Source organism: Cyprinodon variegatus, unplaced genomic scaffold (assembly GCF_000732505.1).
Source record: "Cyprinodon variegatus isolate N-32 unplaced genomic scaffold, C_variegatus-1.0 Scaffold475, whole genome shotgun sequence".
NCBI lineage: Eukaryota > Metazoa > Chordata > Actinopteri > Cyprinodontiformes > Cyprinodontidae > Cyprinodon > Cyprinodon variegatus.
In genome coordinates this window covers 440,625-468,500 of record NW_015150928.1, presented here as the reverse complement: position 1 = coordinate 468,500, position 27,876 = coordinate 440,625, and the positions used below count along the sequence as shown (strand labels likewise).

Sequence of the window (27,876 nt, the reverse complement as noted above, 5' to 3'; positions counted from 1 at the left end):
TAGTCATTGTTTTTTTTTACTTTTTTTTGTCTAGTCCATTTTTTTATTAATTAGATTTTCTAAAGGAGAGAAGAAGGGCAAAGGGGCAGATTTTTACTACTAGATAGAGTTAAAAAAAAATGTTTTGCTAAAAGTCCCCTCACGTCCTCGCCTCCCTCCTCGGTCACACTGGGTTCTTAGTTCTATACGTCAGTCCGTCTCCGGTTTGCGTTGTCCTAAATACAAAACCTCACAAGGCTTAAAAACATTTCTGGAAGAGAAAAAGGTCTGCTGCTGTTTTCCTTCCATCTGTTCCTGATTCTCTCACTGGTCCGCCCAGCAAGGTACATGATGTCCAAGAAAACAAATACAAAAGGTTAGAAGGTGGAGGGAAGAGCTCAGCAGCAGCAGGAGGACGCTGCTGCTGTCCTCTCATCACCACTAATAAAACCGTCCCTTTAGTCTGGGGCCGAGGGTCTCACTGATGAACGCCACAGCAGAAGAGAAAGGTGCTGTGAGGATTTGAGTCTTCTCTCCTCTGTGATTCTGTCAGTTTGCAGTTGCTCTGTGCCGGACTACACGTCCAGCAGGAAGGAGCATGGGAGTTCAGGAAGTCATAGAGGATGGGTTTAGTTTCCAGGTGGATGGAAGGTTGCAGGATGTGTCTGTACCTGCATCGCTGTGGAGGAGAAGAACGGAGACTCTAAACATTTATCTCTGGTTTACTTTCCTAAGCAGCTCATCAGTAATGTTGACTGTAATAATAGGAACATTATTTATAGACTTCACATAGTTCCTAAAATGTTATTATCTTTATGTGTACATGGAGAAGATGGATCAGGTGTTTGCTTCACCAGGGAGAGAGCTGGTTTGTAAATACTATAAAATCTGAAAAAGCAGGAACAAAAACAGATAATGCAACAGCTTAGAGAGCTTCACCAAAGTCTTTTTTATCTATTCTGTGTTGGAGGTTGTGACTGGCTGCCGAACGTCTGCTTACAAAATAAAACGCATAAGGAAAATAGATTAAATAAAAAATAGCCAACTGCAGAAGAGGCTCCTTTGGGATCCTTGTTACAATAGGTAGCACAATTGAATTGTTCAACTGCATGCTATAAACATAATATAACTATTTTTTGGGAAAAAAATTATTTATTTTGCTCTAATTGAAATGTCAGATTTTTTGTTTTAATGCTTAGAAACATACAGTAGAACTTCGTTATTGTTATACAGTAAATTCCTATGAGGTTACAAACAACTAATCCCTGGAGTGGATGCTCTTGTAAGGTTTTACACAAATACTAATCATCTCTATATCACCTTCCAAGCTAAAGGTTTAACTGAAATGGACCCTTAGCTCTTTTGTGTTTTTATGTTGGTGTTTTGAGGGATGAAGCAGATCTATTGATAGAAAAGTGTTAAATAGATCAAGTGTTTAAATCAAAAACACACAACAACTTAAGTCTCCTTATGAAATAAATTGGACCAATTTCATCTACAGAAGTAAAACTTAATTGTTTAGAACTTGGTGTTGGACACTGATGCATCACAGCCAGGAAAAAATAAATAAAAAGAATAAGTTTGCATTAAGGAAATAAGACTAACTTAACTCAGCCCTAAAGTCATTTTCATAAAGGAATAATATCTGAGATTCTGAGTCCTCAGCTTGTTTATACAATCATTAGAAAGACTAACTGGGTTCTGTTTATCAAGCTTCAACTGTTTTGTCTTTAAAAATATAGAAATAGTCTTCCAAGTGTGTTTGAACGACGGCTCCTACCTTGAGGGGGTCCTATGTAAAAGTGCTGGTGTGGTCCTTGCTGTGGTCCATGTTGTGGGTGCTGGGGCACCCCACCTGGACCCTGCTGAGGAGTCTGCAACATTACTAACTGGGGCTGACCATGGCCGCCTGAGTGGTGAGGACCAGGCATCGCTCCTTGAACATGGGCCTGATGAGGATCAAACAAAAGTTTAGATCAGAACATCTCCAGTTAAAATGCCTCAAATCCAACAAAAAAAGAAGAAGCTGTTGAAAGTAGAAACATGTTGCCCTACCTGTGTCAGCTGCCCCAGAGTTTGGTAAGCTGGTGGGAGGCCCTGATGGCTGTGGATGCTGTAGCCTGGAATGGAGTAGGAGCCCTGTGGGGATGTGTGACCTGGAGCCATGTTGGGTGGTGTGGGAGCCGACAGCGGAGTTGGGTGGTACAAGGCCTGAGGCTGTGGGCCTGACTGGGCGTTCTGCGAAGACAAAGATTTGTTGAAGAAAGAAAAACTGCTTAATAAGGCGAACTTCAGCATCACAGTCGGTTCTTCCTCCTTATGAAATGGGACGCATTTATGTTGAAGGTCTGAAGTTAAATGTATCAAATCAGATGGCTGGGTCATTTATTTTTACGTTTATGTGGGTATTACTGTATTTTTGGACTAACACCACAATCCAATGTAAAGTTCCAACATTTTTTAGGTCAAAACTCCAAACTTCAAACCCTAAACTTTACTGCAATTTATAGCAGTTCTTTTAACCAAAGGCTGGAGAAAAGAAGGAGAAATGACACTGAAAGAGAAGAAAAAAAGATGGGAAAATGGAAGACAAATAAGATATTAAAACAACAAGGAAGTAGGAAGGAAAATGCTGCTTTAAAGAATAATTTGTTCGGTAATCACAGGTATCAGTTTATTTTTCATTGTTGTTTTTAATAGAATCGATAGTAAAAGTGGAAAATTTAAAGGAAAAATGTGAATTCACATTACAGCCAGGTAGTACCAGCATCATACCTGTCCAGGGCTGGGTGCCGCATGCTGAGGTGGGGGCTGGTTGCCCGTCGGGGTACTGGAAGGCTGCGGCTGATGTACTGCACCAGAGTGATGGGAGAACGACTGTGGAGCTGCACAGGAAACAAAACCATGATGTCAGAGTAACCAACCATCTTGCGTTCAGGTGTTGTGACTTTAAAATCCAACATCACTCACCGTAGATGCCCTGCTGCGGCCCCTGAGGCCCGTCTCCCTGTGCAGAGAACTGAGGTCCTCCAGGGGGACCGAGGGCTTGGGGATGGGGACCACTACCTTGACCTATCATCCTTGCTCCGCCCTGCAGCATGGAGTACATAGGCTGCGAAGCGGGGAAAAGAAAATGTAACCTCAAATAGTCTGGTAATCAATAAAAAGCCTGAATAACTGAGGGGAATAAAAGCTGTACCTGTCCAGGGTAGGGAGTCATGGCCTGGATGACCTGCTGCTGGCTGTACTGCTGTGGGTTGTACTGCAGGTAGGACTGAGGGTAAGGGGACGCCACCAAAGGAGCTCCAGCTGCTGATGCAGCAGCCTGTAGCATCTGTGACGCCTCAGGCCTCGAAGGCACTGGAGAGGGAACAATGTTGAAATGAGAGATTAACCTGACAGAAAGTCAACAACAAGAAAATCTGACAATTTACAGATTTTTAAATTAAAAGTTGGACATGAAAAACAACAACAACAAAAAAAAAACCTGTCAGGTGAGAAAATGAAACAGATTGGGAAGAGATAAAAAGCAGACCTTTACCTTTGCCCCTGGGGTATTTTCCTTGGTTAACTGTCGACATTGTGTATTGATACATTGGTTGAGCCTGAAAGAGAAAAACATTTCAACAAGAACAGAAATGCTGCCAATCTTACCATTAAACTTAAAAGGACGTTCTATAGTAAATGGTCTCTTTAAATAAACTCTAATTGGGTTTAATCATTCATAAAAGTACCAAATGTAATACATTGAAGTGCTTCTAGTTTAGGCTTTGTCCACATACCTGAACAGGGTGGATCTGAGAGACGTAGGAGAGGTAGGGAGTATTGTAGATGGCACCCTGCCCTCCGGGGTGCTGCAGGACCACCGGGCTCGGAGGAGTTGGACGGGGAGGGGTTGGTGCAGTGTTGGGTTTTGCCTGCATGACAACCAATGTTCAGATAAACAACTTTTACATTTAAAATATGTCCAACAAGCTATTAACTTTTAGACTAATTCAGTTTAGAAAAATAAAAAAGATGGTAAAGAAAATAAATCCAAGTAAATCCTGAGGGATTAAAGGGGAGCTATTTATTGTAATGTTTCTACTTCTTCCAGTAGAATATGGATAAAGTTTCTAAAAACCCAAATTAAAAGACTGATAAAATCATTTGCAGAATCAAAACTATCTGCTTAAAAGTGTGGATCTTTCCTTTTCTGCCAGAAAAGGCTCCAATATGTTGAGCCGTATACGTCAGCAAACCACTGAGAATGTGCTGTAGAATCTGCTAGCAATTTGTTAGCTTTTAGTCCTGAAAGTTGGATCTGATTGGTTTTGTCTAGCACATGTCACATATGCGCCATGGGACCGAGATCTGGTTGATTGAGTACAAGCCAACAGCTCGATCATTGTTTTCCTCTTCAGCACATAAGGTTGCTCCACATGAACAGCAGGACCCAATGCCTCCCCGCTGAACACTGCCAAAACAGTCGCACAGCCTTTTTACCCGTCATGGTGCATCATGATGCCATGTGTCCCTTGATTCAATAGATCAGGTGAAATTGTTCCATTAAGCTATGGCTCAAATTCTGACGTTAATCTTTGTTTTTTTCCAGAGTCTTAAGGACCCACACTAGTCTATGAAGCCCATATGCAACAAACTGATATACTGTTTATTCTTACAAGTTTCAATTAGAACCAGGATGAACTTGTGTAGTAATCGAAGGTGATGTTGAACAAAACCAGCTAGTTTTTGCCCCCTGTGTGCAATAATGGGGTTTGTTGATAATTGCCCTGTTGTCTCTTTATCACGGTTCCTTACTCGGACCAGTTTCTATTTTATTTAACAAGCCGACCAAAGCAGACCTGGACCGAACGTCATCGCTCTGATTTATTGGTAGAAAAAAATTCCCTTTGTTGTTCTTTACTTAAAGCAAATAAAATACCAACAACAGCAACTAATTTTGTCTCTAATAAATGATTGGTAGAGTGGAAAAACTTGCTTACCACAGGCACTGGATTTTTGATTGGGTTAAATTCTTTAGCATTTGGATTTAAAGTTGATTTCTTCACTTGGCTGAGAGAAAAAAAAATTGCAGTTATCAACTATGAAAATGTAGGGAAAAATGACAAAAAATTTTGATTTTTACTTGCTGAAACTCACTCTGCCACACCATCGGGGTGCTCTGCGGACTCAGACCTGACGTCCTCTGCTCCTGGGGTCCTGGCTGGCTGAGGAGTTGCTGGTGATTGCCGGTCTGGAATGGGAGCTGTGGCAGAAGCAGCAGCACCCAGTGGATTTGCAACGTCCTTGGTGGGCTCTTCGGAGAGAGCCGTTGAATGCTGAGGTTGGGAAGGACTGGGAGCTGGAGGCTGAAGTTTGGGCTCTGAGGAGGCGTCTGATGGAGACTGAGCTGCACCTGATTGGGTCGCCTCACCAACAGCAGGAGGCGTTGCTGCTGCTGGAGAGCTAGGAGAGCTGGAACCGGCTCCACTAGGCTGAAGCTGGAAAACAGTCAGCAGTTAATAAAAAAAGTTAAAATCTGACTTTAATTATTTAGCGTGTTAACAAGAACTCACTTGTTGACTTTAATTTGTATGGTGCTTAGTTAAGCATTTGATTTTTTTCTTTATCCGACAACCCTCAAGTCAACTTTTCCTAAACCTATTTAATCAAAATTTAGATTCAAAGTGCAATAATTATCAAAACATTTTCATATTACAGGAAAACCAAATATAATCATGAAATCTAGATAACTGGGTTTGGGGGATAAGACTCAAACTGCCAAACAACAATGAGAAAGGAGTCATTAATCACGGTCCACACAACCAACAAAAGTAGGGCTGTAGTTCATTCAGTTTGATGTGGTTAAAACAAAATCTAATATAAATACTGCATATGTGATAAATTAGTCACTCTACTTCTAGCAACTAACTAAAAACAGCTACAAATAAGCAGCTAAATAATAAAAAGGCATTTTAGAATTTTCTATTGATGCTGACACCTGCGGCAAAGCACATAACTGCAGCACTTTATGGCTCATTCTCATATTTGACTTTTTTCTTTTTTTATTTAGACGTGTAATTGCTGTTAGTGTCTGGGTTGAGATGGATGCTGGTCACTTCTGAGTATCCACAAAATCCTTCTTGAATAATATAATGTTTCAATTGTTTGCTGGGTCAGACCCATTTAACATGGACGCGCTTCCTAACCCAAAGCACATTAAGGGAAAATGGGCCACAACCTGCATCTGCGGTGAACTACTGATCTGCCAGTCTGCTCTTCAAACTATGTTTTAGTTCAACGGTCAAATTAGAAAAGGTTATTTTAAAATATATTTTTCAGTAAAAACTTACATGCCTCTTTTGAGATGGACTGATGAGGATTTTTTGGGCTAATGTAGATTTCCAGTTTTCATTTTAATATTTGTTACCATTTCTAATTCAGCTAGGTTAGATTTTACAGTCACAGATAATTTTATTCTACATATCAAGTCACCAAAAATGTTGCAGGTTTTTTTTCCCTTACAACAAAGTCCATTACGCCAAACATGCTGCTGATTTTTTGAAGGCTAAATAATACTTACTTTTCGGCTATACTACCAAATTATCAATAAATTACCCATAATGATGTTTGCAAATAATCATGAAAGTGGGAGTAATGTTTTAGAGTTACCATTGGTAAAAAAAAAAAAAAATAGATTTTTTTCAAATTTATCTACAGGTAAAAAAAAAAAAAAAAAAAAAAAAAAAAAACGGGCCTCTACAATCTTACCCTGAATTCTTTTCCAAATTTCCGCAGCTCTTCAATTTGTGACCTTTGCTGAACCGAAGGAGCTGAGAAGACAAAATAAATCCGTTATAAAACAGTGTGCAGGTATGATGTTCAGCATGTGAGCCAGGGAAGCCTGAAGCTCACAAACCTTTACTGCTTTTGTTGTCTTCTGTGCTGCCAGGGCTTTCTGCAGAGCGTTCTTTAGCAGCTGCACCAAGGATCTCATTCACTGCAGAGGAAAAACAATTATAAATTAAATCTCCACATAATCTTCTGGATCTTTTCATCCAAGCTGTTTCACAGACAGAGGAAAAAAAAACAAAAAAAAAAACAGGAAATCTATAAATCAAATGCAAGACCAAATTATGACGTCCAAAGTTATAATTGCAAATTTCTCAGGCAGAACCAAGCAGAGTGACAGTTGGATGGGTGACGTTACCATCTACAGGGAAGAGAGGGGCTGGGCCTGACGTCTTCTGAGCAGGCAGGGAGACGGACGAAGTGTCCAAATAAGGCGTGTCCTGGGAAGAGCCTGATTTAGGAGAACGAGTGGCTGCAAGGACAAAACATTATTAAAACCAACAGCAAAGTCAAAAAACTAAGTTCTGTTTATTTGATTACTAATTGGTACCTGTGGACTGAGGATGTGCGTTTGGAGCACGGTTTGTCCGACTTGATTGTGGAGGTCTTTGGGCTTTAGGAGACGTTCTAGAAGAAACTGAGGCAACACAATCAAATTTAGCCACTTAAACCAGTGATTGGGATCCAATCAATGCTTCAGTTCTTACCTCCATTCACAGGCCTGCCAGCGTCAGACAGAGAGACTGGGAGCGAGTGGGAATGAGGAACAGCATGTCCATGAGGGGCAGGGGGGCTGGATGGAGAGGTGGCAGTAGAAGCAGAGGCTGGGGTGGCTGCCGTTCCACCAGGAGAGGCAGGCGTGTACGGACTCGCAGGACCAGAACCTGGGCTTGGACTGCCCTGTGAATGGTGAGTGGTGTAGGCGCCACCTCGATTCGACAGAGGACTGCTTCTCTCTGAAGAAGAGACTCCTGGTTGGGGTCCGGCAGCAGAGGGGAGCGGGGGTCTCGGTGAGGATGAGGAGGAAGAATTTTGCCTGTAGCCTCCGCCGAGTCGACTGTGGGGCAGAGGCCCACCAGGACCTCTCTCAGCTCTTTCTCGGTTCATTTCTCTCTGACGTTGAGGTAGTGGAATGTACTTTCCCTCTCTGAGAAACAAGAAGGCCATCAAAAATATTTAATAGGTAAGAAATTCTGTACAAGGTAATGCAGCATTTTGGCCCAAACCAGAATATTTGGGTTTAGTTAGTTCATTTATATCCCCATCAAAATGTATTATTGATCCGATCATAATGATTCTTGCGAACAGGTAAATCAACTTCAAGAATCAGAGACTCCTACATCTCTAATAACCGCTGGGCTATAAATGATGGGAATGTTTGTTTTGTAGCTGTGGAAGAGGAAGAACTATAGGGTATTTATCTTAAATTCTATGTAATGCAGCAAAATTGATCAGTTTAATGTTTAACCTTGTGCAACATCAGCACATTTTCTTTCCTGTGGGATTAATGCCACGAGGCTCCATTTTCATATTGCTTGCCCTGGATATGCACAGAGGTATATGGGGAGGGCTTTCTGCTCCTTTAGGAGGGGGTTGGGGTGTTAGATTTCCAGATCATATCCCTCGCAATGTTAAAAAAAAATAGAGTTGGGAAATAAAACTTCAATATAAACAAACTTTCATTCAATTGTTTCGTTTTCTGTCATTCTAAAAAAACTTTTGCCAAAAGTCAAATCGTTGAGATCATTTGCATGAAACAACCACAATTTGCGGTTACAAAAATCATCCAACTGATATGTGGATATGTGGGAATAATATCCCACATTCATCTTTACGGTATACCTATTATACATATTTATAATCGGTTAAAGTCCCTGTTAAAGCACAACTTTTTTTAAAGTTAAAATGATACTTGACATGTAAATGTTTGCAATTGAAATGAAAAAAAAAAAAAGAAATTAATGTTTTCAGCCTTTGTATTCAATTATTAAATTCAATGTCATTATCATGACACTCAAATATTCATATGTGTCCCAAATATTATTCAGCTTTTATTCACTTTGACCTCACGTGTTTAACCCTTTTTTTGTTTGTTTTTTTTTGTAATAATGTGGTCATCTTATCTACATTTAGATATTATTTGTGAGGGAAACATTTTGAAGTAGTTTACAGACACCTATACACTACAACCATACATGTGCTGAATATTTGGGAGTCCATCCAACCTGCTGCCTGCTCCAGGACTGTCTCTGCCTTTCTCACTCCCTCTGTCGCGGGGGCTCTCCCGACCCTTCTCACGATCGTTGCCATCCCGCAATACAGAGCTGAACTTCTCCTCCTCGCTCTTGCCCTCGTCGTTTTCGAGGCCGACGCGATGGCGATACTGGGGGCTCGATTCGATTTCGCTCGCAAGGCGAGCAGCGCGGGCCTCCCTTTGCCGATAAACCTCAGAGTTGCCTCTCTCTAAGGGAACACTGTGTGGACATGGAAATAACAGAATGTAAATCAATGGACTGATTATAAATACCCATCAACAACTAATAGTTACTGTAAGCTGAAATGAGTTGAAACACTTAGAATAAAGGGTTACTGTAAAAACAGTGCTGAGAGAGGGATTCTGAAATGAAATTATTTAATTTAAAGAGTTTATTTGGCATTTATTTGTGAGTTACAATTTAACTTACGTATACATGGAGAGACTGGAATCATATGTAGATGTGACTCCATATTTTACTTCATTGTAGCGGAACATCTCATTGGCATCCCAGCCGTTAGACTGCAGAAAAAAATCCAAGCAATCGACAAAATAAGGCAACAAATAAAGGCAGCAGTAAAATAATCCATATGTAATGGTATTTGGTCAGAGAGCATGAATTCCTAATTCATGACAAGTGCTATAAAAGACCGACTTACTGCATCATTTTCGAGATCATAACTTTCCCCGTTGCTGTCTCCTCCCTCCCATTTCTGTAAAACCTTCTCCTTATGTTCTCCATTAATGCGGCTGGAGCTGATGGCTGTGTCTGTGAAGCTATCTGAAAGTCAAAACACATCATGAAGTCACTTTAACTTAGCCAAACAAAATACACATTTTCTTTAGGACCCCTGACTGATCTGCTCTTGGATCAACGTTTTTAACCTCCTTTTAACCATATGCAAAGATCCTACACAAGCTGGAAACTTTTCCAGTGTTCTCAGTCCCTTTAAACCATCCTCTAAACTATGATTACTAAAGTGAACAAATATTCTGGAAGATGTTTACGGAATAGTTATAGTTGCTAGTTTTTAGCAAATTGGACCCAATTAGAATGTCATCAAAGTTCATGTATATGTAACAGCAGTATTTTCTGTCTGGAACTGATGAGGGTTTGAGAGAAAATTAAATCTGTTATTATAGCAAGTAACCGTTTGTACCTCTGGTAGCATAGTTGAGGTCAACGTCTCTGCAGATCATTGTAACCAGATCTGATGGGCTGAAGATCATGGTGTCTGTAATGTCCTCCCTACGTGGGGGAGCAGATGTTGACCCCTCTTCCTCCCCACGTTTGTGTACAGCATCCACAGCCAACTCACACTAAGAAACAGAAGCAGAGATCTTAGGACAGATAGGAGATGCTAAAGGAGTTTTAACAAGATAATCCAAGCAGCTTTTATTTTACCATTATCCAATTTATAGCTGCTGGAGGTTTTGAGGCAAAATCTGTGTCTGTGAGGTGAGATTGAGGTTCAGGTTCTTACCCGAGAACTGAGGGTCTTAAATATGCCTTCGAACACGCTGCCATTCTTCACCTTTAACTCACATGTGGACCCCTGAGAAACAAGCATTTTGATTTCAAATTGAATCTTTTACTAAATTTATATATTTTGAACGCATGTGAATCTATAGAGCAGCTTCTTGTTTAAATAAAAAAACAAAAACAAAACAACAATGACTAACTTAATACAAGAGCAACCCACTTAAAAATATATATCAAACTGCCTTCTGGCAGCTGTTTAAACCCATTGACACATAAGAGTATGCTTGATTGAGCAATATTCGCTATTATAACAAAGCTAAACATTAATCAGTCATATCTCAGTATAACATCAGTATTTGCCTAAGAGTCAACAGACATGTTTTATTACTGCCAAGATTCCAAAAGGTTTCTGAGTGTTATAACATTTAGGTTAGTGATACAACAGTAATCTTGCTTTGGCTGCATAGTACAAGCAGCTCAATATCAGAAACCCACAACATTAGAGGATGAACATGTAGAAACTTTTAGGAAAAGAATAAAAGCTGTTTAACACACACACACAAAAATATTTAGTTTAATTTTAGTGTACAATGAAGCACAAACTGTTTTATCTTTAAGTGTAGCACCATCCCATGTAGTCGTCTCCGTTTGTATCATCTATTAACATGAAGTAAAACGATGTCACTACCAAAGGTTTGGAGGAAAGCTATTTAAAAGTTTTTCACTATTTTATTTATTTTATTCAATCTTTTTTAAATAAAATTCATCAAATTGTTAGAATCATTGTTACTGTGGACACATACTAGAGACCAGTTCTGCTTATGCTTGCTATTCCATAATGTGACCCTCCAACTCCAGTAAGACAAGTTATTTTTTTGATTACACCACATGATAACTTTTTTTTTTTTATTGTGCAGCTTCCTCGTCTTTAACAGCTGCACCCCTAGAAAAGCTGCATTACACATAAATATGGGAGAGAACTTCTCCAAGTGTCATTTAACACACTTTAAAGTATTTAGTTAAGTAGTAAAATACACAGGCAGAGCTCAGATGTTTTTATTTTTATTCAGTTCTAATTTTAGTTGCATTTATCACTGTCCAACCCTAACCTGGAAATATGTTGTAAAAACAGGTAGGTTTTGTTACACCGTTGACGTTTATGCCTCCAACGGAGGCAAAAATCCAAATGACTGACTCACCACTACAGCTGTGAGGAAGTGAAGCATTCTAGCATTGTTGTATACACCCTCAAACACCTGCACACACAAGAAAAAATAATCAATACATAATAAGCAAAAACAAATCAATTGGCATTGACTGAATTTACAGATAAACAGACAGACAGATACTTACAGGAGAGGACTGAAATGATGGCTTTGCAGAAGACCTATTCCTGCAAGAAACAAGATTAAAAAAGATTAAAGGAAACTGCACAGCTGAGTTTTTCCATACACCACACCCCCTTTTTTTAATACCTAAATGTAGGAATTTGTCAGAATTAAAGTGCTGATATTAAAAGGTAAACCAAGATACAATATTCATGCTAGTAACACAATTTGAGGAAAACTTATGTTACAGACAATGAAGCTGACTGGTGATAATGTAGCTTCCTGCTCCGGTCCCTTAAAAGCAGCTTTGTGTATGATGGGAAGTTTATTTTTTCCATTTACATTTAAAAACAACCGATACACAAAGATATGCTATTTATCTGGGCCCTAAAAAAAAATGAAAAAAATTGTATCTTATTCTTAGGCTTTAACCAAAATGTTAATTAAAAAATAAATAAATAAATAAATAAAGTGAATGATTTTGTTCAAAGTAGAATATCTTTGTTGTAGTTTTAAAATTGTAAATATATATTCTAACGAAAAAAGATATATTACTTTTAAAAGGTAATAAGATTATTGACAATTACTCGACATTTGCTCTAAAAATTTAGGAGGCAAAACAATTTGAAAAAAATAAAAAAAGGCTTTGTGTTGATGTTTTAACGATAAGAATAACAGTAGTTATGTTAGAATCAGAGTCTGACTTCCAGCCAACCGCTTGATTGATGGTCATGTTACCGGCTGTGTCCTTCCCCCATGTTTATTCGCTCTTGTAGGTTCACATTCCAACAGTTTCTATTAAAATGATTAAGTTAACATTCCCCAAATATCATCTGTTATTTTAAAGTTAATCAAAAATAAAGCTGTAGATGAGGCGTTTCGCCGTCTTTGATTTAGCAAAACAGTGTTTTACTTAACTGAAATGTTTAAAGAAACAAATATTTTTGAAATAATACCTGTATTCCAAAAACCCACCAGTTTGATACTAAAGTCCAAGCCTAATTAGCTTAGGCAAGGTGTGCCTTCTATAAGATTTTCTTTATCTGATCCACCATTTTCACAATCTAACTTTCATTTTCCATTTTTAGAAAAATGCTGACTTTCTTTTTCAAGACAGAATAATCTTTGGTATTTTTGTTAAAGGGGAAATAATATATTGGAATAAAACATTACTTTTAGGGAGCAAAAAGAGGCCGTCCACTGAAAATAAACAGATCAACAACTAAAGATCATTGGTTTCCTCTTTTGATTTCTTTGTTTTTCTTGGTCAGAAAATAATGACCAAGAGTGTTGTTTGATAAAATCCGTTAGAAGCCTCAAATTAGTAGAGATGTAGCCATCAAATAAAATCCATTTTTGAATCTTTTGAAAGCTTTCTTAAAAGCCATTTAATTTTAAATACATTTTCTTAAGATACAGCTTATTAAACACTGACGTTGACGCCATTAAAATAAAGATTCAAATAATTAAAAGAAGTTTAAACACTTAACAGAATAATCAGAATTGATCCAGGTGCAAAGGTGTAGTCAGAATAAAAATAAACAATCAAATTCAAGTGGCTGCCATTAGTTACACAAGGTTACAAAACAAAGACGTAGCTACAAAGACTTTAGCCAACAGACATCTAAAAACATGGCTCACATAGGCTATAGTTTTTTTTATGTTATTAAAGGCCTTCTTACTACAAAAAATTAAAACAAAAATTACATTTTGAAAGGACAAGTGGCGTTTTCAACATTGACAGGCCAGCTAAACTTTATAGCCTTGATGCTGCTTTGTTTTCACCATCTTGGTCCCACCTCACTGATTTGGCTAGGTAAGACAAACTGATTTTAATTGGTCAAGACATTCTGCCCATCAATATCAAACTAATCTTATTGGCCAAAACTGAAATTCCAGTACCAAGCCACGCCCCTCTACAAGCAGGGTGCTTTAACCGGTAGGCCTTGCTCGCACGGGACAATCCTCGGTCTGTCCTACTCAGAGAGTCCCCGCCCGCTCACCTTCCAGCCGGTGTCCGGCCGCCGCTGTTGATGCCGCTGACTGGGGAAGACATACCGCCGGGCCCCGGTGTTCCGTTAGTCGCCTTTCTCCCGCCTGAGCCGGATTGCTGCTGGGGTTTCAGCATTGCGAAGCACAAGCCTTAGACAGTACCAAGCTTGAGCTAACTTAATAAAATTGAACTCTCCCGAAAAGAGGCTGGTGTAAAGCCAACTATCTTTAGCAATATCACCTGCCTACAGCGTGAAGAGCCGGGGTAACCTCAAAAAAAACAAAAAAAAACACCCCGGCCACTGTAGCAACTCAACACCAGTCGCCTGTGGCCTACCGTGTTGATGTAAACCTTTTAGAAAGTTAAATTAATTCAACCATATATCTGATATAAAAATACCCGTTGCTAACTATTGTGTTAACCTTTGGAGTCACGTAAAAAAACAGACACAAATGCTTAAAGAATAACAGCTTTCACGTAATTATTTAGCGGGCTATGTTAGCATTAGCTTTGATCCTCAGGCTCACTTCGGAAGCTTTCCCTCCGGGATTTACTTTCTTCCCTCTGTCCTGTCGCCTCAACTTCGGCTCCGCTGGCTCTTCCGTTACAAACTAAGAGCTCGACGTTACTGTCAGTCGCCTCAGAAGGTTGAATTTTTGTTCAGGTTTCTCGTTGGAAAACCTGCTGCGGTCGGTCAACACCACCTTTCGGTAGGCTCACTTGACTCAATCCGCGCGCGGCTGAGTGGAAACCGGCTGGAAGGGGGAGGGGGCGTTGACGTGCATTTTTCACGTACCGGTAAATGAAAAACTGCTTCAATAATCCACGCGCTTATCCACGCAGGTGTATAGGTAGCTGACCTAAACATTAATTTATCCTAATAAACACGTGGCAAAACCCTCATGTCAAAATCTATTTACAACCTAATAATTAACTTGTTAAGGGGCAGCTCTACAGACGCTCTCTACTTTTAAACTAATAAAGTGAGCCTTTATAACTTTATTTATTTAACTTTCAGAATAAATCTACATAGATTTCAAATAATAATGATCCATGCCAGCTTAGAACTGACACGTGAGCCTTAGACACGCATACAAAAAAAAAATCTGCTTGCGTCTATAAGGCTGATATTACGGTCTTGAGACCCAAACAATATGGCGGCCTCCGTAAAGTGCATTTGTGTAACATAGCTCTAGTTTCCCAATATTCTATAAAACCTTTAATGCTAAAGTCTTAGTTTCTGTTGGAATCACCTGAGAAAATAAGCTTGATAACAAATTTATCCTCTGGTAGGCTAACTGTAAGTACCCTCAGTGTTTGATAATAAACTGGATTTTTAAACGACAAAATATAAAAATTGACTACCTATATCTGCAATTTTGTATCATTTGCATTTTATTTGGTAACATGTCAAGCTTAAACTTTGGTTCAACACTTCCACTCTAAAGTAATTGAGAAAAAAGTAAATGCTCTTTTTTTTGAAGGATTTAGTTATTTATCCAATCTTTTTTGCATAAAGCATTTTGTACATTCCCTACTTTATCTATGGACGCTATTGTAAAAATCAATTCTTATTATCTGAAAAAAAAAAGGAATTTTTGTAATGGTTTCCCCATCTAATCAGATAGTCTTTAAACACTATCCTGTTTTGCTTTAGGAGGCCACTTCATCAGCAAAATATTGTACAAAAAAAGCTAAACATAAAAACTGTCTACTCTCAGATCTAATGCAGTTAATGTGCAAAATGTTTTTTTGGAGACATATTTCTTTTTATTGCATTTAAACTTCCAACTCTTTCACAGGTACATGCCTCACATGTTGACAAGGAAGCTATCGCCAGTGCAGAGCATCTGGTTTCTGGTAACCAAGAGGGCCAGTCACGTCTCCAGACAGCTATATGATGTCATCGTTGTGGGTGGAGGTCACGCCGGAACAGAGGCGGCGGCTGCAGCAGCCCGGGCTGGCGCGGAGACCCTCCTTGTCACACAGAAAATACAAACAATCGGTGAGGTTTGTTGACGCTGGGTGAACATTGTGACCGGGGCATGGCGAAGCTGATTTTGTTGACCTCCTCACAGGCGCCCTGTCCTGTAATCCATCTCTGGGAGGAGTAGGCAAGGGCCATCTGGTAAAGGAGATAGATGCTCTGGATGGGCTCTGTGGCAGAGCTGGGGACTGGGCAGGGATTCATTTCTCCATCCTGAATCGTAGAAAAGGGCCCGCTGTGTGGGGGCCGAGAGCTCAGCTGGATCGCCAGCGCTACCGGGAGTTCATTCAGGTACGCTACAATCAGGTAAATATTCCTGTTTTAAGATATATTAAAACCTTCAGTGACTATTGGTCCTTCAGGCAGAGCTGCTGTCTACTCCCAGGCTGACGGTGCTGGAAGGCTCAGTGGAGGAGCTTCTGGTGACGGATCCAAATCCTGAAGAACCTGGGGTCCACAGCGTTACTGGGATACGTTTAGGTATATATCAGATTGTAGCTATTAGAATTAATTTACACACTTTAGTCAGTTTTAAATGATTAATAATGTAGTAAACGTACAAACCATCTTTGGATACACAACTTTGCATCCTTGGAATATTTGCAGCCTCAAATAATCACAAGTTTAACCATTTGTCTGCATATTTTCATATATTTTATAAAGTGAGAAAATTCAACCTGTTTGAACACAATCTTCTAAATTCATAGTGGACAGTCATATTTGTCATTTAGAAATGTCCTAAATAGAAATGAGAATTGTGCAAATCGATGGCCTGATTCTAACATGAAAAATGGATAATTTGATCATATTAGGTCACCATGCTTTTTTTATTCCTTCCTATGTCAGCCAATAGCAGCCATCCGATCTCTGCCTCGTCTGTGATCCTCACCACGGGTACTTTTTTGTCCGGCTCACTCTTCATGGGCCAAACCACATCCCCTGGAGGCCGGATCGGAGATGCTCCGTCAAGTTCTGGTCTGTCCCAAACGCTGAGGGAGAGGCTGGGTCTGAGGGTTGGAAGGCTAAGGACCGGAACCCCACCCAGAATTTTAAAGGATTCAGTGGACCTCTCCCTGGCCAAGCTTCACCCGCCCGACAGCAACCCGACACCGTTTAGCTTCATGAATACTCACACACGCTGCAAGGTCAAATCTATAAGACGTTCTGACTTGGCTGGTCCATCACTAATTCTTCAATCAGCATTAATTAATTTTATAACCCCTGTAAATGCTTTAACTTTCTAGCCTGAAGAGCAGCTTCCTTGCTACCTAACCTACACAACTCCAGGTGTGGAGAGAGTGGTGAGGGAGAGTCTTCATCTTAACTGTCACATACAGCAAGACACCAAAGGTCCCAGGTATCTGCAGATTTTAAGCACCTTGCCAGAAGTATTCTTACTCCTTTTTTCAACACATTTTGCTTAGGATGTCAGAGTATCTCCATACAACTTCCCACCTCCATGTTTTACAGTGAGGACTGTGTTCCTGCTCCAGCAGAGCTAAAAAAAAATGACCAAATTTGGTCATTTGCATGCAGTCAATTCCTACAAAGTCCTCCTAATTTAATTATTTAATTAAGCAGTATGGAAGCAGAAATGCATTTCAAAATTGCTGGAAATCAGCCCTACTTTAAGAGGATATCGTATGACTTTACTTTTGCAGAGTTAGGAAGTGACAATTAGTTGTTTGTGTGTCTATATGAGACGAAATGGGGAAAAGTTGAAAGGGTATGAATACTTTCTCGAGGCTGTGTGCAGGGGGATAAAAGTTGTACTGTGTGATCCATGTTTGGGACATTAATGTGGGTCTTTTCTCTTATAGATACTGCCCCTCCATAGAATCGAAAGTGCTGCGCTTTCCAGGAAGAAGTCATCAGGTGTGGTTGGAGCCCGAGGGGGTGAATTCTGATCTTTTGTACCCACAGGGTCTTTCCATGACCATGCCTCCTGACGTGCAGCTCCGACTTATTAGGGAAATCCCTGCCATGCACCGAGCTGAGATCCACACCCCAGGTGCAATACCTCTTCCAGAGTGTAGAGCTCATCAGTCCCTAATGCTTGTTTTTCTTAGCTTCCATATCTGCTGTTTTGTGCCTCTGCAGGGTATGGTGTGCAGTATGACTATGTGTGTCCCACCCAGCTCAGTCCGGCGCTGCAGGTGAAAAATACTCAGGGGCTTTTTCTGGCCGGTCAGATTAACGGGACGACGGGATACGAAGAGGCTGCTGCACAGGTAATTTCCTCAGGCTGTTGATGGATGCAGCTGAGTAAATACAGCAAACCCTCAGAAATGCATTGCCTGGAACTGCTTGGAGTAAATATGAACTAATATAGGCTATCAGATTCATTTAATACCAAATTCTGATAATGTATTACTGCACTTCATTCCAATGACAAAAGCTCCTTAAATATATATTTAGATCACTTGAAATATTTTATTTAAATATAAAGGGGATGCATTGGTATTTAACCCTCTCTATTCTGCTGCCACCTGTATTAGCGCTATAGTCTTCATTATAATTATTAAGTAAATCATGTATTTTACAGTCCTATTATAAATCTGATGAGCATTATTTCTTTTCCAGACTCTTTATTTTAAGTTCTGGTCCTGCTATCATTTATATTCCACTAGAGATAAAAACATGTCATCCCCAAAAAAAACTCTAAAATAAAATCACCAAGAACTACTAATTTAATCAGAGAGTATATTGATTTTTAACCAGTGTAATATACACTTTTACAGGCATTTTTGTTGCAAGAAACACTAGAAACAAACTGGACTATTATTAACAGTAAAGAACAATATTCTACTGATCAGAATAACAAGTACGTTCGGTTAAGAATCTAAATAAATGTTGAATAACTTTACATTCACCTTATTAGGCCCCATAAGCCTTTATTTTTTTTCTCCTAAACCCTTTATGGAAAAATCTTTTTCATATCTGAATTTACAGTTAAGCCCATAAATACTCATGGCTCTAGCAGATTTTTGTCAAACTAAATATTCATTTCTGATAGGAAAAGCAGATGGATTCTCTCATTAGATGATCAAAAGAGTAAAAGGTGAATGAATTGTGAAAAAAAAATATTAAAAGAAATTGTTTACCGTACACCCGTCTCTAATGGTTTAACTTTCATTTCAATTAGAGCTTTTAAATTTTTTTTAATAAATGCTAACCACCAAGTTGGGATTCTGCTTTTGCTATTTAAAAATGTTTATAAATATATATAAAAAAAAGCTGATCTATTTAAATGATTAATTCTAAAATCATCTGCGAGGACTAAAATCAGTTCTGGTTCCTAATAGACAGAAAGCATGTCAGGGATTGATCCTTCAGTGCCACTAACCTCTTTAGTGCTGCAGGATCTTACAGTCAGGTCTGGAGCTGTTAACAGTAAACCATGAGGAAAATCAATCTTTATGTGCACAGGGTTTGTGGGCGGGGCTGAACGCTGCCCGCTGGGCACTGTCTCTGCCTCTGGTTGGGTTGTCTCGAACTGAGAGCTATATCGGCGTGCTAATCGATGATCTGGTGAGCCGAGGAGTTAAAGAGCCTTACCGCATGTTCACCAGCCGGGCTGAATTTCGCACTTCTCTAAGACCAGACAACGCTGACCTCCGCCTCACAATGAAAGGTAGCACTTATGTCTGATGTGTTGTTTCTGATAAGGTGCTGGGTCTATACTGCCTGCTCTGCTTCGTCTCCATCAGGATATGAGTTAGGATGTGTGTCATCTGTGCGTCACAACGAGGCTGTAAGAGTGAAGAGAGGTCTCCAAGATGCAATATCCTCCCTTCAGGCTCTCACCATGTCCACAACCAGATGGAGGAGGATGTTACCTGGGATTAGTGTGAGTGAGAGCAAGAACAGCTCGCTGAGGTGAGCCCATCAGTTGAACCGCGCCCTAAATGCTTCAGAGAACAAATAATATCCCTGGTTTATGTTTTTTTTTCTTCTTTTTCCAGCGGGATGGATTTGCTGCAGTACAAGGATGTGTCTTTTGAAATGTTGGCCTCTGTCTTTCCCGAGAACCTTTCAGAGTACATGGAGTTCTCAGAGAGACTCAAAATAGAGGGTAAAACCCGATTTCTGGCGTTTTACATCAAAAATTCAGAGGGCTATGGGATACCTTAAGATTTTAATTCCCCCAACTTTTATCTGAACTTTTTTTTTTCTTAATTTATTTTGATAAACTAAGCTGCTGTTTCTTGCTTAAATGTGTAAAGCCTCTTAAAAGATCCCGAACTAAAGCCTAACTGTCTGTCTGTCATGCAGCTGTGTACAAGCCTCACTGTGACCAGAGCAAAAGAGAGATAGAGAGAATTCAAAAGGAGGAGAACATGACTCTGCCACAGAACATCGACTATTTCACTCTACCGGTGTCTCTCTCTCAGGAAGTCAGGGAAATCCTGGACAGGTTTCGACCCAGCACTGTAAGTCTGCAATCAGGACTGAAAATTCCCTTTTGTTTTGTGTATTTGTGACATAAAGATGCTAATCTTTTTGCAAACTTTTCCTCTGTCCACCCATAGCTGGGTGCTGCTACCCGTCTGGAAGGCATGACTCCTGCTGCACTCGTCACACTTTTCAACTATGTACAGTTTACAGGAAAAGAGGCGAGGACGACGAACAGGAAGCAAACGGATCATGAGGAGGATCTATGCACCAGAAATGCATCTTTACCTCAATGAGAGTCATCCAGAAAAAAGGCAAAAAATTCCTTGTTTAAAGACTTTGACCCTTTTATTATTTAAAACAGTGTACTGTTTATAGTATAAAATAGCTGCAAAATAAAACATTTATACATAAATTTCACTATTTGCTACGTCAAAGTTTTTGTTTTGAAGAATGTTAACCCCACTAACAACAGCATCAAACCCAATGAGACCCTCTGAGCACCGCTGCTGCCTGTAACCACATGGCCATCCAGCTCCGCAGCTCCTCTGGTAAAGAAGCCAAATGGAAACCTCCAGTGAGGCTGAGGGACCCCCCTGGGGGGTTCTGGGTAAATTGTGGTTTCCACAAACACAGTTTTAGCCATCAGGGTGAGAGGAGATGATAAAGGAACCTGGAAAATACACACAGATACCGCCAATAACCAAAATGATCTAAAACTAGGTATTTGCCAGTGTTTTTAGAGTAACTTCATGTTTCTGTACCTGAACGTTTTGACAATGGAAGAGAAATTTGGCTCCCAGGATGAAGTTCTGAGGATGTTCAATGAATCCCTGGCGAGCCCACAGTACCTGGATGAAGAGAGAGTGTGGGATGGTGCAGCCTGAGTCACCTGACTCCTGTAAGAAAGAAAAACAAAGCAGATAAGCCAGACTAACCCAAACGTTCCTGCACTGCATCAAGATTTTACTAACAGCCAAACAGAAAGTTGTGCACAAATCTACTGTGAAAGGAATAAAAAAAAAGAAAAAACATGATTTACTATCTGAAAACCTTTCTCTTCCAGCTTTACCTGTCTAGAGCTTAGAATTTTAGCTTTTTAATTTTCTTGAAAAATAGTAAATTAAATTAAACAAAGAGTGCCTGTGAACTATTTTCCTGTCCAGCCACAGATTCCCATTCAATTCAGCTCTGGACTATGACCAGGCCATTTTAACCGATGAATATGCTGCAACCTAAACTATACAATTCAAATCTCGCTGTACGGTCCTATTTTTTATTTGCAACGCTCTATAAATATTACCCATTTATTCTTAAACAGTGATTTGATCTTTTACTCAGGCTCAAGTATACAGGTGCAAATCATAACTGTGGTGTTGACATGTTTGGTTTAAATCATACCTGTACCTGTGGATTGATCGGACACTCCTGTGTGATGACTCGCGTCCAGTCTGGCTGGGAGCCTGAGTTCATGGCGATCACATCGGGAGCAGCGGATCCTCGTAGCGTCTCATAAATATGCGATCGAAGCTCAGTACAGTTCTGAGTAGGGGAACTAGATGGAAACACATCGACTATCAGAGAAAACAGAATATCGTAATGCTGTTGGGTTTCTTGTTTGTTTACGACAAATGCTTCGGCTGTAGGGGCAAGTTTGCCCCTTTACCTGTTCCCACGGTGCCAATTTAGATCTTCCTACTTATGTAATAGCAATGCAATTACAAGGTAGAACTTTGTTTGCTTTCAATTAGTGAAAAAAAATAATTGACAAACCTGTTCAAAATCCAAATATGTATATAAATAACTTAGTTATGCATAATTTCCAAAAACTTTCCAAACCATATACCCAAAGATTAAGATTTGTTTAGAAGTTGGTCAAACAAATTATGTTTAAATTATTTAGACTATATTTATTGCTGTAAGCAAAGACAGAATATGCAGTAGACCAACTTTAATAAGAACCACCTGATATTTGTTAAATGTTCTTGTATATTTAATAAAAAAGTCCAAGAAATGTATTATTAGAAATCCCACAAAGACAATCGTGATACGACAAACTCACCTTAATGTGCAGCCAGTGATTGTGTTGTGTGTAAAGAGGACAGGCAATCGTGTGCTGGGATCTGAGGAACACTCCCCACCCTCTGAAACGCCAAGTGATGTCAACTAATTCACCATCAAGGAAAAGTGACACATTTCTGCTTCAAAGGTTGTGACAGAAATCAAAACTCTGCTCCTGACAGATAGTCGTAACTTTGCCTTTGAGGATACAGTTTGCAGCTCTCCATTAAAACGGCCGATAAGAGCAGATCCCAGTCTGAGTCCAGTAGGGGGCGCTGGTTCTGCCGGAGTTGGTCTGGGTGTGGCAAGCTGTAACAGATTCAGAACAGACATCCCATGTGCTTATGGAGCTTTGTGGTTTTGACTGTGGCCACATTTACCTTTCATTTCATTATCTAATATTTAAATAGTCGCACATATTGTGCTACGGATGGATGGAACTTGGAATCCCCAAGGTTTCTTCTTCCTCCCCTTTGACCTAAAAATGCATTTAATTCTGGAATTCCCTGTTTGTGCATATTAACAATTCTTTATATTCTTGTTGTTTCTCTATTCTTTTATGTCTTTCTATGTTTGAAATAAAGCCATTCATTAATTTATTAATTCCTCCAAGGATTGATAATTATTCTGCTGAGCTGGAACCTACCTGATATTGTACAGAGTGCGTCTGGAGCACCAGCTGGTCCAGAACCACGTCGGCCAATTTTATGTTGATTATTCCATTTGTTATCTCCCCTCTAGCCGTGAAATAAACAGTAAACTCTACCTGCAGAAAAAAAAAGCCCAGATGAGTCTGAAGCTCTAACATACACTAAAACAGATTAGTGGGGTTCCTCACGTTTTTCACCACATTCATACAGGAGCCGTTTCTATTGACTGGTGCAGGCCAGTCAGAGAGCGGGGTTACTGGGATCTGAAAAAAGCATAAGGTCAGCCTTAATAAAAATACGGCCTGAATGCAATCCTTCACCACTGAATCTGTGTGTATATTAATGTCCTTTGAAAATGCAAATTTTTCTATTTTATGTTCTTAATACCAAGAGCATAAAAACAGTCAGGTATTTCTTTACTGTGGTAAGAAACGTACCAAAAGATCAGATGGAATTGCAGCCGCAGCCGTTGGAACCTGTAACAATAAAAAAAAGGTTTTCTCAGCCTTGCTTTGAGTTTACGACCGGCAGGGATGTTTCTAAAGCAGTTTAGCAGAACTGACTCACTTACCTTTATGAGATTCATGTTTGAAAAGTAAGAGCTGGCTCTGAGGTTTGGGTCAGTGGTGCATGAATCAGAGGTCACCATGCGGGTACAAGACAGCGACGAAGATCTCAGAAACTCTGAGGAAGAGGAGGATATAAAGAAGTGGAAGAGAGCCGGTCTGAGGTGGATACTTTACAAGGCACCTCCAGGGCCCTTGACATCAAAACTGTACTTTTGTTCAAGAAGCTGAATCCTTCAGATTAGTTTGCAAATATAAAAGCCAAACAATCCTGTGCAAACTCACAGTCATCGGGGGAATGGCAATCACAAAACAGACTTAAATTAAAACCAAAGAACAAGTAACTGAATTTAAGAAATGCAGACATCTTTTACTGGACCTTTTACAATACATTTTCCACAGCAGGAATAACCACCAAACTGGTTAATTCTTTTTTTTCTCCCCAGCTTTTTATTGACATTACACTGTCACAAGCACAGAGCAACAAAATGAACTCTCTGCATTTAACCCATCCCCTTGGGGAGCAGTGGGCTGCCATTGTGCGGCACCCGGCGCACAGGGTCTTTGCTCAGGGACCCAGAGTGACAGTCTGTGGGAGTGGGGCTCAAACTCAGAACCTCAGGATTCCACGCCCTATGCCCAAACCACTAGGCCGCCGCTCCCCATTCTGGAGGCAAAGCCTAAGATAAATTAATGTGTGGGACTAAGTCTAGTTTGGGAAATCCCTGGTTCTATTTGGGACTCCACAATTTAAATTTCTGTGTAGTTTAAACCTACTTGCAGGGTTACGGCTGAAGCAGAAGGCAGATGCAACGCCTGGAGACGGCTGACGGAGCAGCCCTCGAACAGAAGATTTGGAGAAAAACGTCTGGATAACATCATCAACCTAGAAAAGTATTTTAATCAAAAAACAAAACCCCATATTCACTACAAGTAACTCTAAAGTTTAGTGAGTGTGCAATAGGTGTTTACCCTGTAAAAATCTCTGCTGTGTCTTGCAATCGCTTGTCCTGGAGGTGAGAAATCATAGGAATCACCTACTGGTAGGAAGTGAGTCGGAGCAGGAGGAGACCTGGGTGCATCAGCTGCTACAAGGCAGAAACACGAATATGTGAAACAGCAGTTCAGCATGTTTAAAGAAAAGATCAACATTCATTATTTACCTTCCACCTGGATACAAAACAAGGTGTCAGTCACTGTGACCCGTGATGAATTCACGTTGGCTCTGAACATCAGCCATTTCTCAATGCAAACTCCGCTCCTGGTTCATAGTAAAGGGTTTTTAAAACAAATTAAAGGAAGTATGTGATATAAAGAGAGAGCGTTAGGAGAAAACATACACATCTTTTTTCGGACAGCCAGTGAAGACTGTGGTGAGGTTGGCAACATCACAATCAGCTGTGTCGCAGCAGCAACCAAGATCGCAGAAGTCAGGCGTCAGATCACAGAGACAGGCTAAAAAAATTAAAAAATACATAACATGAGTCCTACTAAATAAAATCATATGATTTATCAGTATTAATGGTTTGGTCCCTAAATATTATGAATTTTTAGAATGAATTATGAAGACAGAAATGATTATTGCAGGATCACAAAGAGACACGGGTTTTATTACCGTAATATTTCTGGCCCAAAATAAAAATACATGAATTTAAATATATAAAGGGACCACAAAATATTATTATTATGCCTTTCTAGAATTTGGAGTCAAGTGTTGAAAAACTTTTTATCTTATCTCATCTGCACTAGGATAATTCTTTTTGTAAATTATTGAAGATTTTAAGCAATCTAGTACTTGAGTTCAGGTTTGCCTCTGAAACCCATAGAAGCTCCACAAAAAGAAAAAGAACCATTGCATTTTATTTTTTTAAAAAGATCAGCCACCCAAGAAAAGACCAACCACATCCAGAGAGGATGTGCAGAACAACTCAGTTATCCAGGATTCATAGAGGAGAAACCACAGGGATGTTCTTCTTTTATTATTACTTATCTTATTAATGTATCCTTATTTTGGTCCATTGAATATGTTAACTTAATTTCCATCACATTTTCCAAATGAAACATCCAGAGAAGTGCTATCTTGTGTCATGGTGAGTTTTTCTAAAATCTACAGTCTCCTAGAGGATCTGAATTGTTTAGCTGTTTTGTCGATTGTAAGAAAAACTATTAACATAATGAATTACGCTTTTTAATCCTTAGCTTATTACCAAATATTCATACAGAGAGTAGTTTGCATGAGATTCGATTGCTCTGGTTCCTGTATCAGTGCCAGTAATCCAGTGATGACTTATTAGTTTCCCGTTGATTATTTTACTTAACCTGCAGAGAATAATTAATAAACAAAGTTGTGAAATTCTTAGTTTACAGTATTTTTAAGATGCAAATATTTTAGTAAGACCCATTCTGCTGTACTTCAATTCTCTAAAAATCACCAGATTATAGAAAATGATGTATATTGTGATAAAAATGTTCCACATAACTATGGGTTACTTGTTGTTATTCAGTAACATTTACTGTGCTATAAAAATCCCACATTTTCCCATTTTGTTTCAGTTAAATCCTCTGGAAACCTCCAACCTATAGCTGCACCTGTCCTCATCTAACAGGGTTTCCTGTCCAATATATTTCAAAATCTCACCCCACGGTTTGGAGAGAAGTTGGCAGCCCTGAGATAATAATAATCATGTCTAAAATAAAGTAAAATAAAAATAAAGACTTAAAGATCTAGCTTTATAATAAATAAGTTACCCTCAGTAGACACCACGGTCTGTTCGGTGGTAGGAGACCGAGTTTCTGTGACCGCAGTCGGTGTCTCTGACGCGGATAGCTGCGTGGCATCCTCCGGGGTCCCAGTAACACCCGGAGGTGGGGTAGGAGACCCGAAAGAAACCCCATATGTTGGGGTGGAGTTGAGAGAAGAAGTGACCCCTAACTCTGTGGCAGGGAGCGCTAAACGTCCAAACAGGACTAGGAGGACGCAAAGTGAACACAAACAGCTAAAACTCATTTGGCTAGCAGATTCATGGCGCGCTGAACGGAATTAGCCGATTCAGTTAGCCGCAAAAACAACGTTAGCTTCCCGGTTCAATTTTCTCGTCCGTTGCTGTCACAGACAAGCGCCGTTTCATCACAATTCATGAAATTCCCTCGAAGGAATACCTAGCTACAAGTTAAACAGGCATCTCCAAGCAAGCTTCTTGTTACCAAGGAAATAGCCCGACCGACTTCCGGTTCATGTCACGCTACCGTAAAACATAAAAAAAAGAGAAGGGGATAATTACCAGCAGCTTATCTAGAATTATAAAAATAAACACATTCACAAATAAATAAGATACAAAACGTAGATTTTTCTGCACAGTCCGATAAATTATAGCATCATTTTTTGGGAACCGTTAACCCTTTGTAGGGCACTAAATGAAATACTTTGAAAATCAAAATTTCATGCCAGTGTTATTGGAATCCAGGACAAAACCTTATTACCTTTGTAACATAAAAAAAATATGGATATTTTGATGGTAAAAATGAATGTCAATGTAATAACAACAAACGTCAACTTGTCAGAATATATTAAGAAAAATAACAAAAGTGCTTCTATAAGAAATTCATGAAAAACACTCTGAGAGTGAAAGAAACACATTTGTTTTGTTATTTTTGGAACAACATTACCTTAGAGGCATTAATGCTGATACTGGCATTTACATTGTTTAGTTTATAAACCTACAAATAATTTTTAACAAGGCTTATTAACTTATTAACTTTACTTTTTAACATTTCAGTTAGCTTTTTACCTTTTTTTCTTAACTTGTTTTTAACTTAATTGACAGAATTTTATCCTTCAAGGGCTCATCTACTTGGTCAAATGCCAAAATAAGATGTGCAGACATGTAGCAGTATCTTTGCTGAATAGCTGGATATAGATCTTGTGCTTCTAGACCTCACTGAGAGATGGCAGGGACTTCATTTTTAAGGGGGATGTAAGTGATTAAAAACGGAACCTTGCCCTAAAAAGGTTTAAAGACCTGCTGAATAACAGTAAGATGTCAAATCCCATGTGTTATAAAGCAAAGGTAGCAAAGAAAAAAAAAAACCTTATCTATAGGTTTCTTTGTGTTATTATTTTGTTTGTTTGCAATAATAATAAATAAGAGTTTGCTTTTAAGAAATTAATTTTTTTCTTCCACCGTGCAGTTTTAATTTTAAACACTGTCTTTCCATAACCCATAATCCTTTTATAAGTGTCTGCACTGTGAGACAATAAAGGTATTTCTATTCTATTCCATCAAAAAACTTCTGATTTGTTTTACATCTATGTGGGATAAGATGAGGCGGGAGATGTATAATGACTC

At 39.4% G+C, this 27,876-nt stretch overlaps 3 protein-coding genes across 8 annotated transcripts; 1 reads left to right on the top strand and 2 right to left on the bottom strand.

The window, feature by feature from the left end:
* Positions 1-18: 18 nt before the first annotated feature.
* LOC107094290 (ataxin-2-like protein) lies at positions 19-14,589 on the bottom strand. 3 transcript variants are annotated; one of them, XM_015389822.1, is made up of 24 exons: positions 14,399-14,589; positions 13,882-13,991; positions 11,904-11,943; positions 11,750-11,806; positions 10,552-10,623; positions 10,228-10,387; positions 9,727-9,848; positions 9,498-9,589; positions 9,039-9,287; positions 7,521-7,960; positions 7,364-7,450; positions 7,172-7,285; positions 6,881-6,961; positions 6,733-6,794; positions 5,122-5,462; positions 4,965-5,034; positions 3,762-3,896; positions 3,521-3,584; positions 3,179-3,339; positions 2,950-3,091; positions 2,755-2,864; positions 2,035-2,217; positions 1,760-1,928; positions 19-658 (listed from the first exon to the last, which is right to left on the bottom strand). In XM_015389822.1, exons 2-24 carry the CDS (start codon positions 13,932-13,934, stop codon positions 609-611), a joined length of 3,054 nt encoding a protein of 1,017 aa, XP_015245308.1. In that variant the 5' UTR covers positions 13,935-13,991; positions 14,399-14,589; the 3' UTR covers positions 19-608. The 3 variants fall into 3 exon arrangements, with proteins under 3 accessions (XP_015245308.1, XP_015245309.1, XP_015245307.1); XM_015389823.1 differs by having other exon boundaries at positions 13,882-13,988; positions 14,399-14,583; XM_015389821.1 differs by lacking the exon at positions 14,399-14,589 and having other exon boundaries at positions 13,882-14,253.
* On the top strand, positions 14,546-20,670 carry mto1 (mitochondrial tRNA translation optimization 1). Of its 3 annotated transcripts, none has more exons than XM_015389825.1 (13): positions 14,546-14,669; positions 15,674-15,876; positions 15,950-16,149; positions 16,221-16,338; positions 16,705-17,003; positions 17,103-17,215; positions 17,679-17,869; positions 17,959-18,089; positions 19,288-19,492; positions 19,569-19,737; positions 19,824-19,933; positions 20,134-20,291; positions 20,391-20,549. In XM_015389825.1, the coding sequence occupies exons 2-13, from the start codon at positions 15,678-15,680 to the stop codon at positions 20,547-20,549; spliced, it is 2,052 nt and encodes a 683-aa protein (XP_015245311.1). In that variant the 5' UTR covers positions 14,546-14,669; positions 15,674-15,677. The 3 variants fall into 3 exon arrangements, with proteins under 3 accessions (XP_015245311.1, XP_015245310.1, XP_015245312.1); XM_015389824.1 differs by lacking the exon at positions 14,546-14,669 and adding an exon at positions 14,951-15,171; XM_015389826.1 differs by lacking the exon at positions 14,546-14,669 and having other exon boundaries at positions 15,678-15,876; positions 20,391-20,670.
* LOC107094292 (tectonic-3-like) lies at positions 20,589-26,741 on the bottom strand. Of its 2 annotated transcripts, none has more exons than XM_015389827.1 (14): positions 26,279-26,741; positions 24,871-24,985; positions 24,694-24,791; positions 24,503-24,618; positions 24,308-24,416; positions 23,536-23,648; positions 23,402-23,440; positions 23,153-23,227; positions 22,961-23,080; positions 22,525-22,623; positions 22,316-22,419; positions 21,661-21,808; positions 21,018-21,152; positions 20,589-20,926 (listed from the first exon to the last, which is right to left on the bottom strand). In XM_015389827.1, exons 1-14 carry the CDS (start codon positions 26,535-26,537, stop codon positions 20,681-20,683), a joined length of 1,776 nt encoding a protein of 591 aa, XP_015245313.1. In that variant the 5' UTR covers positions 26,538-26,741; the 3' UTR covers positions 20,589-20,680. The 2 variants fall into 2 exon arrangements, with proteins under 2 accessions (XP_015245313.1, XP_015245314.1); XM_015389828.1 differs by having other exon boundaries at positions 24,503-24,615.
* Positions 26,742-27,876: the final 1,135 nt, after the last annotated feature.

What these genes read in the sequence shown, in the direction of transcription:
- LOC107094290 (XM_015389821.1), bottom strand. Translation starts at nt 14,006, where the DNA reads ATGCTGAAACCCCAGCAGCAATCCGGCTCAGGCGGGAGAAAGGCGACT. An exon ending in TTAAGACCCTCAGTTCTCGG is followed by an intron (nt 10,388 to 10,551) that starts GTAAGAACCTGA and finishes TCTGTTTCTTAG; the next exon opens with TGTGAGTTGGCTGTGGATGC. An exon ending in CACCCCGATGGTGTGGCAGA is followed by an intron (nt 5,035 to 5,121) that starts GTGAGTTTCAGC and finishes TTTTTCTCTCAG; the next exon opens with CCAAGTGAAGAAATCAACTT.
- mto1 (XM_015389826.1), top strand. Translation starts at nt 15,678, where the DNA reads ATGCCTCACATGTTGACAAGGAAGCTATCGCCAGTGCAGAGCATCTGG. An exon ending in ATACTCACACACGCTGCAAG is followed by an intron (nt 17,004 to 17,102) that starts GTCAAATCTATA and finishes TTAACTTTCTAG; the next exon opens with CCTGAAGAGCAGCTTCCTTG. An exon ending in AGAGAGACTCAAAATAGAGG is followed by an intron (nt 19,934 to 20,133) that starts GTAAAACCCGAT and finishes TCTGTCATGCAG; the next exon opens with CTGTGTACAAGCCTCACTGT.
- LOC107094292 (XM_015389827.1), bottom strand. Translation starts at nt 26,537, where the DNA reads ATGAGTTTTAGCTGTTTGTGTTCACTTTGCGTCCTCCTAGTCCTGTTT. An exon ending in CAAACATGAATCTCATAAAG is followed by an intron (nt 23,441 to 23,535) that starts GTAAGTGAGTCA and finishes TTATTGTTACAG; the next exon opens with GTTCCAACGGCTGCGGCTGC. An exon ending in CGCACTCTGTACAATATCAG is followed by an intron (nt 22,624 to 22,960) that starts GTAGGTTCCAGC and finishes AATCTGTTACAG; the next exon opens with CTTGCCACACCCAGACCAAC.